This window comes from Canis aureus, chromosome 1, assembly GCF_053574225.1.
Source record: "Canis aureus isolate CA01 chromosome 1, VMU_Caureus_v.1.0, whole genome shotgun sequence".
NCBI classification, from domain to species: Eukaryota; Metazoa; Chordata; class Mammalia; order Carnivora; family Canidae; genus Canis; species Canis aureus.
The window spans coordinates 120,151,136-120,170,516 of NC_135611.1; the positions used below are offsets into that span (position 1 = coordinate 120,151,136).

At 38.7% G+C, this 19,381-nt stretch overlaps 1 protein-coding gene across 5 annotated transcripts in view; it reads right to left on the minus strand.

Moving 5' to 3' along the window:
• DPY19L3 (dpy-19 like C-mannosyltransferase 3) overlaps window positions 1-19,381 on the minus strand; it is a 69,957-nt gene that overhangs the window by 27,893 nt on the left and 22,683 nt on the right. For 4 of the 5 annotated variants that reach the window (XM_077856372.1, XM_077856353.1, XM_077856362.1 and 1 more), the window contains 5 exons: window positions 17,180-17,270; window positions 14,127-14,248; window positions 13,255-13,400; window positions 11,134-11,257; window positions 10,461-10,595 (listed from right to left, as the gene is read on the minus strand). In XM_077856372.1, the coding sequence (XP_077712498.1) occupies window positions 10,461-10,595; window positions 11,134-11,257; window positions 13,255-13,400; window positions 14,127-14,248; window positions 17,180-17,270 (618 nt within the window). The remainder of the gene's footprint in view (window positions 1-10,460; window positions 10,596-11,133; window positions 11,258-13,254; window positions 13,401-14,126; window positions 14,249-17,179; window positions 17,271-19,381) is intronic. The other variant, XM_077856383.1, reaches the window with a different exon arrangement.

Here is a 19,381-nt window from a genome sequence, read left to right on the forward strand (position 1 = left end):
CAGTAAAAAAAAAATCCCCAAAACTAAATCATTTACATACTGTTTATTTTCTTTTAATTACACAGCACTTTAAACTTTGTAACTTTAATTATGGAGGAAACAAACAGATAATATGAGGTATAAGAAGCAACAAACAATGGCATAAATATATTCTGGAAATGGGCAAAGGAGTCTGTAGCATTCAATTTTCTTCTGAATTCTTTTACAGTTACTGTGTACGGTATTTTTTCTCATATTTTGTTATTTCTGATTTTTCCAATATTTCAGGACTGTGCCAAATACTGCTTTATTTTCTGTGTGTGCTTAATTCCATTAGACTGACAACTCCTCCCAGAGCAAGGCCTTTGACTTTCCACCTCATGGATCTAGAGCAGGTGGCAAAGAGCAGCAGTCAAGAACACAAGCCCTGATGTGAACGGCACCTGTGCTAGAGTGCTGACTCTGACATAAACCAGCTGTGGGTCCTTCATGTGCTAGAACACGTTCATCTGTAAGAGAGGGATGACTACACCTTCTTCGGAGCTGCCATAAGGGCCTGGCATAAGGACCAGATGTGGGGGATCCCTGGGTGGCGCAGCGGTTTGGCGCCTGCCTTTGGCCCAGGGCGCGATCCTGGAGACCCGGGATCGAATCCCACGTTGGGCTCCCGGTGCATGGAGCCTGCTTCTCCCTCTGCCTGTGTCTCTGCCTCTCTCTCTCTCACTGTGTGCCTCTCATAAATAAAAAAAAAAAAAAAAAAAAAAAAAGGACCAGATGTGGTAATGTTTTAAAATGCCTAGCACATAATGAGCACTCACTAAAGACTGCTCTTGGTGTAGAACTGTTGACAGGCTGATACGGAGAGAAGCAAAGCTCCTAAAATTTGTATGGAACCAGAAAAGACCCTAAATAGCCAAAGGAATGTTGAAAAAGAAAACCACAGCTGGAGGCATCACAATTCCAGACTTCAGCTCTTCTGTAAAGCTATAATCACCAAGACAGCATGGTACTGGCACAAAAACAGCCAAAGATGAATGGAACAGAATAGAGAACTCAGAAATGGACCCTCAACTCTATGGTCAACTAATCTTCAACAAGGCAGGAAAGAACATCCAATGGAAAAAAAGTCTCTTCAACAAGTGGTGGACAATGGATAGCAACATGCAGAAGAATGAAACTGGACTCCTTTCTTACACCATACACAAAAATAAACTTAAAATGGATGAAAGACTAAAATGTGAGACAAAAATCCATCAAAATCCTAGAGAACACAGCCAGAAGCCTCTTTGATGTTGGCTGCAGCAACTTCTTGCTAGATACATCTATGAAGGCAAGGGAAACAAAAGCAAAAATGAACTATTGGAACTTCATCAAAATAAAAAGCTTTTGCAAAGCAAAGCAAACAGTCAACAAAACCAAAAGACAACCTACAGAATAGGAGAAGATATTTGCAAATGGCATATCAGATAAAGGGCTAGTATCCAATATCTATAAAGAACTTATCACAACACCCAAAGAAGAAATAATCCAGTCAAGAAATGGGTAGAAGAACAGACATTTCTCCAAAGAAGATATACAAATGGCCAACAGACACATGAAAAAATGCTCAACATCACTTGGCATCAGGGAAACACACATCAAAACCACAATGAGCTATCACCTCATTCAGAATGGTGAAAATTCACAAGTCAGGAAACAACAGATGTTGGTGAGATGCAGAGAAAGGGGGGCCCTCTTACACTGCTGGTGGGAATGTAAGCTGGTGCAACCACTCTGGAAAACAGTATGGAGATTCCTCAAAAGAGTTAAGAATAGCACTACCCTGCTATCCAGCAATTGCACTACTAGATATTTACCCAAAGATATAAATGTAGTGATCTGAAGGGGCACCTGCACCCTAACGGTTATGGCAGCAATGTCCACAATGGCCAAACTATGGAAAGAGCCCAGATGTCCTTCAACAGATGAATAAGTAAAGATGTGGTATAAATATACACAATGGACTACTACTCAGCCATCAAAAAAAATGAAATCTTGCCATTTGCAATGACGTGGATGGAACTAAAGAGTATTATGCTAAGTGAAATAAGTCAATCAGAGAAAGATAATTATCATATGATCTCACTGATATAAAGAATTTAAGAAACAAAACAGGATCACAGGGGAAGGGAGGAAAAAAAATAAAACAAGAAAAAATCAGAGAGGGAGACAAACTGTAAGAGACTCTTAATTATAGGAAACAAACTAAGGGTTGCTGGAGGGGAGGGGAGGGGAAGGGAGGGATGGGGTAGCTGAGTAATGAAAGGAGCACTGAGTATTATATAAGACAAGAATCACTGAACTTCACCTCTGAAAATAATACAATATACGTTAAGTGAATTTAAATTTTTTGAAAAAGAAGCAAAACTCAACCAACGTGTACACAGAACACATGCCACAAAGAAAAAGTGACAGCCCCTAATAAAGAGCTGACACTTTCACAAAAAAGATTTAGTTATTTACTTGAGAGAGAATGCACGTGAGAGCATGTGAGTGAGGGGAAAGGCAGAGGGGGAGAGAGAATCTTTAAGCAGACTCCCCGGTGAGCATGGAGCTCGAGGCAGGGCTTGATCCCAGGACCCTGAAGTCATGACCTGAGCCAAAATCAAGGGTTGGACGCTTAACAGACTGAGCCACCCAGGTGCCCCAAGAATTGATACTTTCTTTCCTCTCTGAAATTGGACAACTCCATATTTTACTGGAATATGAAAAATTCTGCTTTTATTTAGCAGCAAATTAGATCTCCCTCATAGTTTTGTTTTCTTAACCTCGAAGGAAACAAACCTATTATCAAGCATCTAAGGGCACAGTCTGCAATGGTTCAGTGCTTTTGCTTGGTGTTAACAGAAACTCGGATGTTAAGATTATAAAGACACAATATTTTATTGTTAGAGATTTAGAAGATCTAGGAAAACATAAGAAAGAAACAATAATGGATAGAAAGGTGGGCTCTAAAATCGAAATCCAACACCATTACCTACAGAAATAATATTGATTTCAGAGTGGTGTATGATATTTCATGTAGCATTTTACTTATTTCACATTATATTGTATCCTTTTCTCACATCAATGACTATTCTGTGAAAACTTAATTTTAAATGGCTACATAACATTCTACCATATGCCATAATTTGTCTGCCAGTGGACCATTTGTTTCCAGCTTTTTATTACTGTCTAAATTAATGTTATGAACATCCCTTAAAAAACAAATCCTCAGATCATGGTATCTGATTACACTCATCCACCCTTATCTGCCATGGATATGTTCCAAGACCCCCAGGGGATGCCTGATATCATGGACGGTACTGAATCCTATACATAGTACGTTTTCCCCTGTACGTACATACCTGTGATAAAGCTCAACTTATTCGGCACAGTAAGAGATTAACAACAATAATCAATAATAAAAGAGAACAATCATAACCAAATATGGTACAAAATTTATGTGAATGTTGTCTCTCTCAAAATCTCTACTTATGCTGTACTCCCTCTTCTTGTGAGGTCACGTGGTAAGATATCTAGGTGATAAGATGAAGGGAAGTGAGTGATGCAGGTGTGGTGACACAGCATTAGGCTACTACTGGCCATTTATCAGAAGGTGGATTATCTGCTTCTCACCGTGGCTGACTGCACATATGAAACTGTGGATAAGGTGGGGGGTGTGACTTCTGTAGCTACTTAACTTGCTCACTGTTGTATACTTAGTGCCTAAAACAACACCCACTAGATCAGTGTGGCTCAATACATAAGGAATGAATGAGTGAATGAATGAATGTATTTCCTTAGGAGAGATTCCTAAAAGTGTAATTACTGGTTAGTGAAGAAATAGCTTTTCCTTTTTAATAACTTTATTGATATAATTCATATACCACAAAATTCACCTATTTAAAGTGTACAATTCATGACTTTTAGTATTAATAGAGTGGTGCAAATATGACCAGAATCTAATTTTAAGAGATCCTCGTCGTCTCCCCAACACCCTCCCCACCACCACCAAATTCCATAGTCCTCCCTCCTTACTCTCTTCCCCTCATTCCTGGCCAACACTTACCTACTTTCTGCCTCTAAGGATTCGCATATTCTAGACATTTCATATAAATAGAACCCCACAATATTTGTTTTTTCTGTGCCAGGCTTCTTAGCACTATGTTTTCAAGGTTCATTCATCATGCAGTAGCATGTATCACTACTTCATTCTTTTTTGCTATTGAACGATATTTCATTGTACCACATTTTGCTTCCCCATTTATCAAGTGTTGGGCATTTGGGTGGGTTCCACTTTCTGGCCATTACAGTCATGCTTCTATAAACATCCATGTACAAATTTTTAAGTGGATGTGTTTCCATTTCTCATGGGTATGTACGTGGCAGTAGAATTGCTGGATCACATGGTAACTCTATGTCTAACACGTGAGGAGATGCTAAATTGTTTTCCAAAATGGCTGCACCATTCTGTAATCCCGCCAGCAATGTATGAGAGTTCCAACATCTTCACAACCTTGCCAACATTTGTTATCATCTGTCGTCGTTGTTGTTGTTTTTAGATTTTAGCCATCTGAGTAGGGGGGAAATGGTATCTTACTTTGGTTTTGATTTGTGTTTCCCTAATGAGTAATGAGGCTGAGCATCTTTTCATGTGCTTGTTGGACATTTACATATCTTCTCTGGAGATATGCCTATCCAATCTTTTGCCCATATTTTATTGTTGAAAGAGTTCTTTATATATTCTGGAAGTGCCTTATCAGATACAGGATTTGCAAATATCCTCTCCCATTTTGTGAGTTGTCTTTTCATTTTAATGGTATATTTTGAAGCACAAAAGTTTTCAATTTTGATGAAGTCCAATTCATCTATTTTATCTTTAGTCACTTGTCCTTTTGATGCTGGATCCTAATAAAAAGGCTTGGCTTGCTCCGAGGTCAGGAAAAATTATTTCTGTCTTCTAAATGTTTTATAGTTAAAAAAAAATAAATGTTTTATATAAAGTTTTAGCTCTTACAACCAGGCCTATGATCTATTTTGAGTTAATTATTGTGTATGGTGAGAGAGAGGAGTCCAACTTCATTCTTCCGCATGTAGATATCTAGTTATCCCAGCACCATTTGTTGAAAAGATTCTTCTTTCTCCATAATTATCTTGGCACTCTTGTTGAAAATCAAATTGACTGTTTATTTCTGGTGAAGATTTATTTCTGGTCTCTCAATTTCATTCCATTGATTGATGTCCATCCTTCTACTAGGATCACACTGTGTTGATTACTATAGCTTCAAAGTAAGTTCTGAAATTGGAAAGTGTGAGTCTTCCAACTTTATTCCTCTTTTTCATGATTGTTCCAGCTATTCTGAGTCCCCTGAGTTTCCACATGAATTTTAAGATCAGCTTGTCAATTTCTGCAAAAAATTAACCTGAGATTCTGAGAAGAATCAAGTTGAGTCTGTACAACAATCTAGGAAGTACTGCCATCTTAACAACAGTGAGTGTTCCAATCCATGAACATGGGGTATCTTTCCAATTTATATAGGTCTTTAAAATTCTCAATGTTTTACACTTTCCAGAGCATAAGCGTAAGCACTTCTTTTGTTCAATTTATGCCTAAGTATTTTATTCTTCTTGATGCCTTTCCTTCTAGGAAATATTGGTATTTTTTGCTCCATTTCCTATTGGGGTATAAATATTTTTATTGATTTGTAGGACTTCTTTAAGGATAACAAATCACTCATGAATACATTTAAGAAAATAAATATTTTGCCTGCCTTTTTTGAGTTATGGTGTGTTTTGGTGCTGCCAGTTCTTTTTTTATATCAAATAGGCATAATTCTAGAAAAAGGAACAGTTTACATTGCAACAAGATTGCACAGTTTTATAAATGTAATGATAGCCTAGGTTCATAAGAACATTGTTGGTGAGCAGACAATGTAAAATTGAGCAGTACTGTATATTAGAAAGTTCTAGATTATCAGCAGTAGACCTGATGTTTGACATCAGCTCACTTCGCAATTCTCCAAGTTTCTATCCTTTGCAAAATCTGGGAAAGTTTCATTCTTTCAAAAAGTACTTTTTAAAATATTTTTTTTCAGCCTCATGTTCTCTTTCTCCTTTGGGGATTCTGATTATAAGAACATTAGAGTTTTTGTTAGAGCCCCACAGGTCCCTGAGGCTTTTTTTTTTTTTTCCAGTCTGTTTTCTCTTGTTCAAGTTAGGTAATTTCTGAATTGTTCCATCTTCAAGCTCACTGGTTCTTTTTTCTGACCACTCCATTCCTCTGTTGAGCCCATCTATTGAGTTTTTAATTGTCATTATCAGAGTTTTTCAGCTCTAAAATTTCCATTTGCTCCTTATTTTTAAGCTTCTGTGTGTTTGTTGAGAATTTGTTTTTCATTTGTTTCAAGTGTGTTTGTAATTGGTGAAAAATTTTTATAATGGCTGCTTTCAATTCCTCATCAGATAATCCAACTTCTGTGTGTTGGTATTGGCATCTGTTGATTGTCTCTTTTCACTCAACAGAGATTTTCCTGGTTCTTAGTATAAGAAGTAATCTTCAATTGCACTGTATTATGTTATGGGACTCTGGATCTTTTTTAAATTTCTGTGTCAGTAGGCCTCCTCTGATACCATACCAGCGCTACGACAGTGGGGGAAGAAGGATGCTGCTCCATTATTTCCAGATGGGGTTAGATGTCTGGGTTTTCCACTTGGCCCCCACTGACTTTTGGGAGACCAGGGAGAGGAATGCCTCATTGCCAGGAGATGGTGAAAGTTTAGGTGCTCTACAAGGTTTCTGCTGATACCATCCTGGCTGAGAAGGGAAGGGATGCCACATTACTGCTCTTCGCATGGACTTCGTTGACACAGTGTGGGGTAGGGAGGGTGAAGGGAGAGAGGGAGTCTTGTTACTTCTGAATGGTGGTTAGAACCCCAGCTTCCCTGTTGGTTCTTTTTTCTTTCTTTCTTTTCTTTCCCTTCCTTCCTTCTTTCTCTTTCTTTCTCTCTCTCTCAAATATTTTATTTATTTATTAAAGAGAGACACACAGACATAGGCAGAGGGAGAAGCAGGCTCCTTAAAGGGAGCCCGATGTGGGACTCGATCTCGGACTCTGGGCCCACACCCTAAGCCAAAGGCAGATGCTCAACCACTGAGCCCCCCCCCCCCCCCCCCCGCCAGCTGTCCCTGTTGGTCTTTTCTGACACCATCCTGTCCGGCAGGGAAAGGGATATCTCATTACCACTGGATGAGGGCTGAAGGTTCTCCACATGGCCTTCACTGATGCTTCTGGGAGATGGTGAAAGTGCTGCCTCCCTAGCCAACTCCGTCTGACAGAGCCCTAGCAGAAGGGGAGAACCTTGTTACAGGTGGGTGAGGGTAGAAGTCTAGCTCCCCACTGACCTCCTGCTGATGGAGGTGGGAGTGAAGCTGCAGTTTTTTCTGTGCTGTTTGCCTGAAGTACTGCAGTTAATGTCCAAATGTTTTCTATCTTGCTAGAGATGCCCTGCCTCCCTTTTCCCAGTCCTTTTGTTTTTCTTGGGCCTTCTGATGGAGTCCATTGGTGTTTCCTGGTTGCTGACTTTTCCAGCACCTTCTCTGGGATATGTGAGGCTAAAAGAAAACCCAAGCGCCTCACTGCCATGTTCTTCCCCTGGGCATGAGGGCTCTAAGCAGCCTGCTTTCGTTTCTTCCCCACTCAAAATCTTCTTATGTGTGTTTTATATATACTGTCCAGGGCTTTTAGCTGCACTAAGTGGGAGGAACAGGGAGCAGTACATTCACTCCATCTTGTCTGTAACCATATGGAGTACTTTAAAATTTCCTCTTACGTAGTGATCATTAATGTGTCTTGCAGTTTTCACAATGGGTTAATAAAACTTCATTAGCTTCCATATTCTTAGTCTTTAATGGAGCAAAAGTATATGCTTTATAATACCATCTACTGTTCTGCTCTGTATTTAAAAAGCCTATACACATTTCTAAGTGAAACTTGAGCTTTTGATGGTAAGAGATTTTCCATCACCCGTGAAGAGATAAAATGTACTAAAGAGGATACTACTTCTTGTCACATCAGACTCTGAATTTGCATTACCTTTTTCTATACCAACAATTCTGACTCTCCCATTTGACATGATTAGAGGTCAGTGATTCCAATTTATGAAGAAACTCCAAGAAGGCTCCAAGAAGGTACACTTCAAAGAGCTGGTTATTTCCATATCCAATAGTAGCAACTTGGTTTTACAATTTAGGATTCTTTCATTATACTGATCCTCTCAAATGTTTGCTACTTATAACTACTACCACTAATATTAACATAGTTTCAACTAGGAAAGTTCAACAAAGTGTAGAAGTGAATAGGACAGAAATTACCTGTATCATTCGTTAGTTTTGTGTGTTTTGTATGTGCCCAAACAGTATCTTTTATTGTTTTCTATTTTAAAAGAAAACAAAAGAAGTAATATGTGTTCATTAAAGAAAAATTCATAAGATTTAAAGGACAAAAGGAATTTAAGAACATGAATCATATCAATCACAGTCCGCCTACTGCTAATACTTGGTTGTATATCTTTCCAGAAACTTTTCTCACTTTCCCTATATATGTTTTATTTTTATTTTTTCTAGTTTTATGGTTTTAAAAAATATTTTATTTATTTGAGAGAGAGAGAGAGCAAGAAAGAGTGAGCAAGCAGGGGGAGGAGCAGAGGGAGAAGGACAAGTAGACTCCATGCTGAGGGCAGAGCCCAAGGTGGGGCTCGACCCCACGACCCTGAGATCATGACCGGAGCTGAAATTAAGAGTCCCACACTTAACTGACTGGGCCACCCACCTGCCCCATATGTGTTTTACTTTTTAAAAAGAGAGAGGTAAAAGAATACTGTTACACTAATAAACCATATTTATTTAACAATACCCTATTGCTATTGACTTAGGTGGTTTCCAGCTAGCTTTTTCTTATTACAGTACAACTAAAACAAACATGTTTGATTATTTCCTTAGGCTAAATCTCTAGAGGTGAAAGTGTCAGTGAGAAGGAAAACACATTTCCAGCTTTTCTGTGAAATCATGCTGCAGAAAAATGTTACATATTTGTTTTCAAAATGTCTCAACATTTATTTTTTATGTGAAAATGTACAGAACTCTTTTGAAAGTACTTGGTAGAAAGGGAGGAAACGTTCTATTACATACAAAGAGAGAAAGGGAGACCAACTGGCTCAGGAGTGCATGCCATGGAGAAATACAAAGGCATCTAGGCTCCCCGTCCCCATGACCAAGCTACGAAGAGATTCCAAAACAGGAAAAGCAAATCTAAACAGACATCGCTTCATTTGTACACAAGGCTTTCTGAGGCACCTGGAGCTCTCCTACCATCATTTAGTATCCTATATATGCACTTCACACACACCCACACACGACACACACATTAGTTTGCTCTAACTACTAACTACTTGCTTTCCTTCATTTTACCTTCAGATCTTCCCCACAACACTCCATCCAAATTCCACTCTTCTTATTTGTGGCCCAGCTGGAGCCTCCCACTTTCTAGCCTAAAAAGAACCTTCTTGGACTTCTAGTGCTTATTATTACTAGGAATTAGACATCTAATTGGTCTAGTGGTCCACATCCTTATTTCCCATGCTGGAGCACACACACGACGTCTCACACAGGTGCCACTGCTCTGTCGTGCCTCCTCACTACCCAGCAGATGGACAATGTCCACTCGCTGGTGGACTTCAATGTTTCCTAATTCAGATTCAGTCACTCTCTCTAAAGACTGTTGTATCTCTTTTGACATGGAATAAATGAATGCGATTCTTTTGCATTCAACTGTCTTGCTGCCTCAGAATTAGAGAGAATATTTTATTATACTGGGAAATACGTTACGGTTACTTAAGAATAGTTACAATGAACAATTTTTAAAACATACACAATACATTAAAACACGTTGCTGCACGTGAAAAATACTTTGCCATTAAATGACAGCAGCACACATGGCTGTCACACACTGTAAGACAAACAACGGCTCCCTGTGTGGCCTTTGGTCAGGCAAGAGGAATTCCCATCTCACACTTGATAAATGTCACTATGAAGATTTTATACAGTACCACAGAAAGGTGCTATGTACCCACTGATTTCCTTGGGGGACCAAGGCAATACATTGTAAGACATTTTATAAGAGCCATCTTACACTTTAAAATCTAAATCATCTCTGTAAAGGACAACTGATCTAGACATTTGTGCTCCAGATAAATCCATCTTTTAATGTAAAATAAACAGAATAAAAGTTAAGGTGGTCAGAGAGGCTGCACAGATTACTCAACTTCAATTGACCACAGCATATTTACATTACGGCTAAGAAGCTGCTTCAACTTTATTGTTCACGTGTGCACATTTTGAACTCATTCTGTGATATAAAACACTAAACAACGACTATCTTGAACGAGCAGAAAGCAAAGCTTACCTTCACTGCTGGCAGCATGTCCAAGGAGTCCAGTGTGAAGAGCACTAATGCTTGCATCAGCATCATAAATTGATTAAATTGCCATGTCAGACTAAAGAGAAAAGTTGATATGAAAATGGCAAGAAGTGTCAGCCTCTGTAAAAAGAAAACCTTTGTATAATTTCCACGTCTCTAGTAATAAAGAGCCCTGCAGACAAGTTCTCTCAAGAGCAGCCAATATCTCTATAAACCAAATAGAAAAACCATAAACTGTTGCTCTGAAAACCCTTGCATTTGTTATTTAAGCTCTAAATATCCTAAAGTGACACTGGGCATATAAATATTCACATAAGGTATGTGTACTCCACAGTATTATGGAAGCGATAATGCACCAAATCACATCTCAAGGGCAATGGCTTAAGGATTCTGACAGTTCTGCAGAAATTGTGTGTGGGTTTGCTGCAACTATTTGAGGGCACATTATGTAGAGTACATTTTTAACATCAAAAATGAAAACATTTTCTTTGCAAAGTAGGAAAGGGCTCAGAAAGGGAAAACTTAATTTAACTCAAGTTAAAAAGTCGGTCACGGAATAAGAACTATTCACATGTGCTGAGACACCATTCACATTTTCTGAAGCTTCCTCAACAAAACTGGAGAATTAAAAAATATACGAAGTATCGTAAAAACTTACTTCAGAAAGAGGCTGTAAGTTTGGTCGCAGGAAATATGTAATTGCTGCTATCTGAATTGCAAAGAATGGTAGAGCCCAATTCTCCCTCAGTGGGATGGTAAACTCAACTCTTGTAGTATCTATTCTGCACAGAGAAAACACAAATGGCCAAAGGAGTAATTTTTGCTACCATTACCTGAAAAGATTTCCTAAGATGAAAGATACAGGACATTAAATATGCTTAGATTCCGGTTATCAGTTCTCAACAATAAGGATTTCTCCTTACTGTTATCATTCCTGTAACATCAAATTGCACTGAGAAAATTTAAGGAAACTGTTCACAGGTACACAGCTAGCTAAGGAGTAGGACTGGGCTCCAAGCCATGGTAGGGTGACTCCAAGACCCAGGAATATGCACTTATTCCTAGCTGCCTCGAGCTTTTTTTTTTTCAAGTTCATTAGTGCAAACTGGCAGCCTGTCACGTTCTCCCTCTCTCTAGTTCTTTGGTGCTTAAATCTGAATATTAAATTTGTCACTGGGAATAATTTGTAAAAGCTTCTTGTCCGTTTGGAATGTGAACCAACAAGATGGTCAAGTAGAGCTAAGTTTTCACCTTTGTCCACTCAGTACCAAGAAGCATCCCCACACAGATGAGGTATTCAATAGATGTCTTCTACTTCCTCCTAATAGAACAACAAATTTGGCTTTCATGTACTCTTAGCAATAATAATATACAAAAATGTTAAGAGGCAGCATAATGGTGTTTTCATACTCTGATTTCTGACTGAGACTTAGCTGGGTGAGTGTGTGTGTGTGAACGTATGTATATAAAACTTAACTTTTTAAGCTTTAATTTCATCATCATTCTGGAGTGCCTGGGTGGCTCAGTCAGTTGCACATCTGTCTTTGGCTCAGGGTCCTGGGATGGAGCCCTGCACTGGGCTCCTGGCTCAGCAGAGAGTCTGCTTTTCCCCCTGCCCTCCTGCTGTTCACACTCTCTCTCTCAAATAAATAAATAAAATATTCTATTAAAAATTAGTCATCTCTACAGTGGTTATAATATCTATCCTATAGGATTGTTAAAAGAATATATAAAAAAAACATTTTGGATTGGGGCAGCCCCGGTGGCTCAGCAGTTTAGCGCCACCTTCAACCCAGGGCGTGGTTCTGGGGACCCAGGATCGAGTGCCGTTTTGGGCTCCCTGCATGGAGCCTGCTTCTCCCTCTGCCTGTGTTTGTGCCTCTCTCTCTCTCTGTCTCATGAATAAATAAATAAAATCTTTGAAAAACCAAAACCAAAAACAAACAAAAAAAAACCCAAAAATCATTTTGGAAAGTGGTTAGCAGTAAGCACTCAATTAGGTCATAATAAAAAGTAGTTTGCTTAGGATTATAAAATAAAATCAATTTAGAACTTAGTGTTGAATGTTTAGAACTTAGTGCTACTCAATGTTGTGTTGCTCCTGTATGTGGGTCAATAATTCAACGTATCCTATGTTTAAAAAAACACAAACCACTATTTTGGGCCACCTGGGTGGCTCAGTCTGTTAAATGTTTGCCTTTGGCTCAGGTCATGATCCCAGGTTCTGGCCCCATGTTGAGCTCCCAGCTCAGCAGGGAGCCTGCTTCTCTTTCTCCCTCTGCTCCTCTCCCCTCCCAGGCTCTCACTCTCTCAAATAAATCAATAGAATCTTTTAAAAAATGCTATTTTATGCTCTAGTATTTAGAATCATAGATATCACCTAAGTAATAGAAGAACTTCCTTGCATTTGTATAGTGCTTTATGCTTTGTTAACTACGAGCCCCACACAACCCTATCAAGATTGATAGTAAAGATACCATGTGGAGCTAGGTGGCCGGAGACATAATGATCACATGTCAAATTGGTAACAGGAATGGAATTATTACGATGATTGTCTTGACTTGTAATTCAATGTTCTGTTCCTCGGCTGGAAATAAATATACAAGTAGGACTATCTACATTGCTAAATAAGACAAATAAACACGGCTGGGGAAACCAGAGAGAGAACACTCTCATACAGACAAATGTGGCGGAACCAATTCCTCAGAACTGGAAATAAAGCATCTTCACTGTAACTTACATCTTAGAAAGGGAAGGGGGAATACGGATTCCAACTCACCTATTTGTGACATACCAGAAAGCCGCTAGGAGCCCTGACAGCCACGTACCACTGAGGAGCCAGCTGGTGACGTAAAGGGCTGTGACATAGATGGCCTGCAGTCCAAACAAGGTGTAAATATAAAAATAAACTGGCTCTAAATATTTCTGTAAAAAGGAACAATAAAAAAAACATTTGTTATGGAACCCTTAATTACCTTTTCATTGTCACTTAAAAAGTATGACAGTGGAGGGGCGCCTGGCTGGCTCAGTTGCTAAGATCACGTGACTCTTAATCTCAGGGTCGAGAGTTCAAGCCCCATCTTGTGTGTGGAGTCTACTTTAAAAAACTTTTTAAAAATAGGACAGTGGAAATTTAATATTTAGGAACTGGGTGTTAATTACCAGCAATAAGCCTACATCAGTCCTTTCTATGCAAAAGTGTGCTAGCAGGCTTTCTTCCTACTATGAGAGTAGAAGAGGGAAGGAAGCTCTTGAAGACTCTGGCTTCATTCTTTAGACAAGGTTTACATTTAACTTTGTCCAGTACTGGCTTATTTACATGAAGTGGTCATTGTGATTTGCTAATTTCCAATTTTTTAATTTCAAAGATAAGGGAGGCATGATTACACGTTTCTAAATGAAAATACCTATCAGCCTCTAGACTGCACACACGTATCATTGGCCCGGAGGCATCTACACACAAAAAAAATCTTATAAAAACATAAATAAAAAACAAAGTTCACAACACATCTGGAGAAAATTAGGATTTTGTTGCTTTTCTACCAAGCCAGTTCAAGACCAGAATAACATACGTGAAGGTTTCAACTTTATAATAGCAGATTTTGACTTTCATGTGATATTAACAATTCAGTGTCACAGAATACAACATACCTGTATGGGCAGAACTCTATATAAAATACTGAGAAAAACTTCTTGGTAAATATTCATTCGCTGAAGAAGGTTAATTGTCCTCATAGACTCAGTTTTGTTATCATATATTAAGCCATGAAAACCTAAGGTTGAAAGGTTGATATTTGAAAAATCAGGAAAAAACAATTATAAATTACTCGTTCATTTAAAACTATTAACAGATTCTTTAGTGTGTGCCAGAGAATGTGCTATGCACTGGGGATAGAATGGTGAGCAAAAAACATGGTTCCACCCTCAAGGAGCTTACTGTATACTAGATGGACATTTACATGTTTATACAAACATAAGTGAATTGTAGCTTGAGTATGTACGATATAAAAAACACCCATGTGCTCTTCTACAGAAATTTAGGTCAAGAGGATTTTATATCCCCACTCTGCCCTCTTGCCATGAGACCTATAACTATCCCTTTTGGGGCTATAAGTAGCCTATGGGTTTGGCCATTTGACTTGTCTGACCAATGGCACGTGAGAGGATGTGACATCTTTTACCAAAACATAATGCCTGTTTCCACCCTTCAGTGTGGCCTTTTCCCTCTGTCAGGACAACAGCAGGTTCCAAATAGGGGCTGGATAATAAAAGCAAGAAATAAACCTGTTTTTATAGAATTCCGTTGCTACACTGAGGTCATGTGCCTCTGTAACCAAGCTAAACTAATTAGCAGAAGGTTTGAAGAGACAGTTCATAGAAGAAAATATACGTACAGTCCTTATACATATGAAAAGATACTCAACTTCGCTCCTACTGGAAGTGCAAATTAAAACTACATTGATACCATTTCTCACCTCTCAGCTTGGAAAGGAAATTAAGAAATCTGACAACATCCTCTTTTTTATAGTCCTTATGAAATTAACAGATTTAGGTAATGATCACCAATGGTGCTAACCCATCAGGTGAAAGGCTAATTGAGAACTTATTAATGGATCAGTCTCAACCCTAAAAGAGATAGTACACATCATGTGCCCCCAGTGTGGAAGTGTACATCACCATGCAGGAAGGACTCTTGCTAAAACAGAACCTAGACCTGAGCAAGCCTCTAGATCTAATTACCAATTAATAGGAGATGCAGGCAACAGAGAATCATGAAATGACACCATGGTGCTCCAGCAATATCCAGAAAGTAAAAAACTGTCAGACAAATAAATCTGTGTTTTCAACAAAAAATTACAAGAAAAAATATGGAAAGAAATCTATAGATTAAAAGAAACAGCAAGGGGGGCCTGGCTGGCTCGGTTGACAGAACATGCAACTCTTGATTTTGAAGGTGTGAGTTCGAGCCTCATGGGGGTGTGTGTAGAGATTTAAAAATAAAACCTTGAAACAAAGAAAGAGAGAGAGAGAGAAAGAAAGAAAAGAATAAAGGGGGAAAGCAAGCAAACAATTGCATTGTGTGGACTTTATCTGGATCTCAAAAACATTTTTATATATAAAAACTATATTAAAACAAGTTTGACTCGTTGCTCTCAGTAGTTATGTTCCATAAAGTTGAAGTGAACACTGAATTAGCAATACTGAGCCCTGTAGGAAATACAGGGTTTTGTTCTTATGCACCTCTGGTCATGCATTTTCATCAACTGATCGACACAAGACCTTGAGTTACATGTTTCTGTTTAAAGGCACCTTCTTTAATACGTATTAGTGATTCATTAGCGCCGAACACATGGCCAACAGCACTCTAACTCGTGCCTGAACAAAGCTTATCTAACACATGTGTTTTCTCTGAATGCCCTCTTCACAGCCTGCGTGCACTTGGGAACTCCAGACAGCACTTTAGCGCTATGCTGGGAGCCATCTGAAGCTGCCAGGATCACCAACCAAAAGCACAAAAATGTACAAACCATGGCCCTAGGTAGACTGGGAAAAGGACACTGTAGAATGAGAGTTCAAACGAGACGGCAGTGCATCACCTTGTCCCACCTCAGCTGGGAACATGCAAGTCAGGTGCCTACCAGTTTCGCTGCTCTGCACAAGCCTGGGAATGACCACAAGAGCACCGCAAACACGGGTTCTGGGGTTATAAGCAGATTTTAGCGAGTAAGTGAATTTGCAAATATGGACTTCGTGAATAATGAGGATCAGCTGTCTGGGGAAAGAAAATCAACATCTATCCTGTCTTTGTTGTATAAATCATTCCTCAGGGTCATCACACAATTGAGGAGAAAAAGGTTTCTTAAATAACAGAGTTCCAGCTGACAAATACAAGAGGGAGGCAGAAGGTCACTTTTGTAACTACTGATATAAGGGACAGAGGCAATAAGCATCAACGGCTGCTAAGACCATTAAGTGACAGGCTGAGGGGTAATTAACCTTATTACGGGGGAGCCTGGCTATCTACACAGGAACCAACTGATTAATACTTCTGGTGCAAAAAGAAAGATAACCAACATTTCATGTCTCCCACTGTGATAGAATTAGAAGTGCAAAACATCACCCATGACGGATTCTTGCCAAAAACGCATCCGAATCCAAGCAAAACCTAGCAAATGTCTCTGTCATGTGTGCTCGTGTGGAGCACAGCAAGCACACAGGAAGTAGGAGAGATCCTTTCTGGGGTTTCTATCAGCAGACTCAAGGTAAAGGTGACGTATGGGCTCTAAACCACTCACAAGCAGTGAAAATGGGAAAGTGGCAACTGCCAAATAAAGGACCGGATGGGGACACCGAGGACAACTGTAATTTTTGTTTGACCAAAGTGCCTCCTGTTTTTAGACAATACTCTTTTCCCTTGCGAAGACCTCTTCCAAACGACCGTGAAAAAAATCAGCAGCAAAACCAAGAAATTGCCAACAGATGAGTTTGGGGATGGAGTTGCCTGGAGGGGAGTTACGGGAGGTCTTGGAGAACTTCTTCCAGAGCAAAACGTTGGTTATGTTAGCAGGAAACACTACACGAATTTAAAGACAAAGTACACAAGTTCTATAAAGCATTTGAGATGCTTTAGTGCACAAGTAGGCTTGGCGGAAATAACTGAGAAGGACGAAGCAGGTCCCTGCAAAGCTCTTTGCTGTAATTACCTTGCATGAGCGTTGGAGCCTGCAGCATTTGCTTGTAGTAGGAGTAATACAGTCCACATTCTGTTCTGAATGAGATTTCTCGCTCCACTTCCTGAAATAAAGTTAGGTCTACTGGGTTTACATGACCTCGTTTTGTGTTTTGTTTTGTTTTTTGTTTTTTTAAAACATCTATTGTCACAGCAGAAACAGGATCCAGAACTACAACTTCAAAGGAAAAAAAAAAAACCCAAAAACCTCTCAAAACATAGTCTTACGAAATCTTGGCCATCCAAAACAATAGGAGGCTGGTCATCGCTGGATGGGATTTATAGGAGTTTATATTATGTGATTCTCTCTACTTATGTGGATGTTTAAGATTTTTCCATAACAAACCGTTTTACAAAATGGAGACAACTAGTTCCATTTACGCTGATGTTTCACAGTTAGCGATCTTCTTTTATTTCACACAAATTAAAACTTAAAAAAAAAATGCCACCAGTCTTATGTAATACTAGTGAGAATCAAAATAGGGACAGTATAAAAAAAACTTCCAAATGAAAAGAACTATAATTGCATTAGACACCTACCTGAAAGCTAATGGTATTATATAAGATTAATAATTTGGTTTATTCTAAGACTGTAAGGTATTCTTAGTGAAATGGGGCAGACCTTTTACATGTGAATTTTATATTGACAAGGGTCATCTCGCAGAAAGGTGCTCCTGTAGGCAAATGGATACAAGAAATATTAAACTACTTTTAAGTAAGTATTCAATTTTAGAAGAACTGAAAATTTAAAGTGACAGCCACTAGTCAATTTGGTTGTTAAGACGCTTTTATGAAATTTAAAAGTTAAATCATTAACTAAATCTGGAGGCAATTGGTGGTGAGGATGGGGAAGACATTCTGGAATAATCATATTAATATTCTTAGATACTGTATTTCATATACTTATAAAACAGTATAAATGAATGAAAATGATCATTTCTGTCATTACAGATTCTTTTACACCAGTGTTCAAAAAGCCAGGCTCTAGAATCTGGCACGCACTGTCTAATGTGTATTTCCATCTCTGTTTTTCCTACCATAGCAGATCCCGCTTCCATAAACCCAACCTTACTGGGGGAAGATGATAAAACACGAAATAGAGTATGTTCTAGGGGATACGCTTCTTTTAACATACCTTTGTTATTTTTCCTACCTCCAACTATTTTTCAAACTATAATAAACATTTCATGAAAAGAACCACTCATGCTATTTACCTTCAGGCCTGAAATTATTTCATGTATTGCTTCTACTGTTTAAATATTTCTCCTTTCCTTTAAAAAAAAAAGTACTGTGAGTTGACTCATGAATGAAGCACTGAAGAAGTACTCGTATACTTCTTAATACCCAATTATTGACCTTGAGAAACAAACTTCTGTTTTATCATTGTTAACTCTTTTTTTTTTTTTTTTTTTTAAACCCGGAGGGAGGAGCAGAGTAGCAAACCTTACATAATGAGCTGCCTTCCATGGGGAGCAGGCTTATCTTGGGGAAATCAAACATGGAAGAAAGGCCCAGCCAGGTTCTGAGGTTTACTTTCATTAGCACGCTTGCTAATAAAAAGGACAACATACAGCAACAGGGCTCTTTTAGCTTTTGCATTTGCTACTGTTTTGTGCTGTATCTTTCACAGTGGTAAAGGCAATTCTTAACAGTCATGTTAATCCATTCATCTTTAATTTTTGAGAAAAACTGCTCTAATGCTTTTCATAACATAAAACTAAACTGGTATCACTTGCTTCTACAATGTTCCCACTCCTACTTGGTCAAGTAGCCACAGAGGCTGTGAATAGACGTTAACTGAGCAAATGTTAGCTTTTGTTCATGCAAATAAGGAAAAAAAAAACCCATTAAGTCTAATTACATTCCTTTTCTTCTCTCCAGCTGCCTTAAAGTGTTCAAAGTATGGCCGTCTTCAATGGAATATTCTAATGTCAAACCCGTATCCCCAAATCAAACTAGAGAGCCAGATCAATCATTCACATGAAGGGGGGCTTCATATCCAACACAGTTCTAAGGATAAAAGAAGACTGACCTCATAAAGATGGAGAATAAAAGGTACAAAGGTAGAAAGCTTTGGTGCTCCACCCCTCTCTTTAATATACCCAGAATGTGTAAAGAACAGAGGGGGTCCTAATTAGTAAAAAAGCATTCAAACATGATTAATTGGTAATCTTGG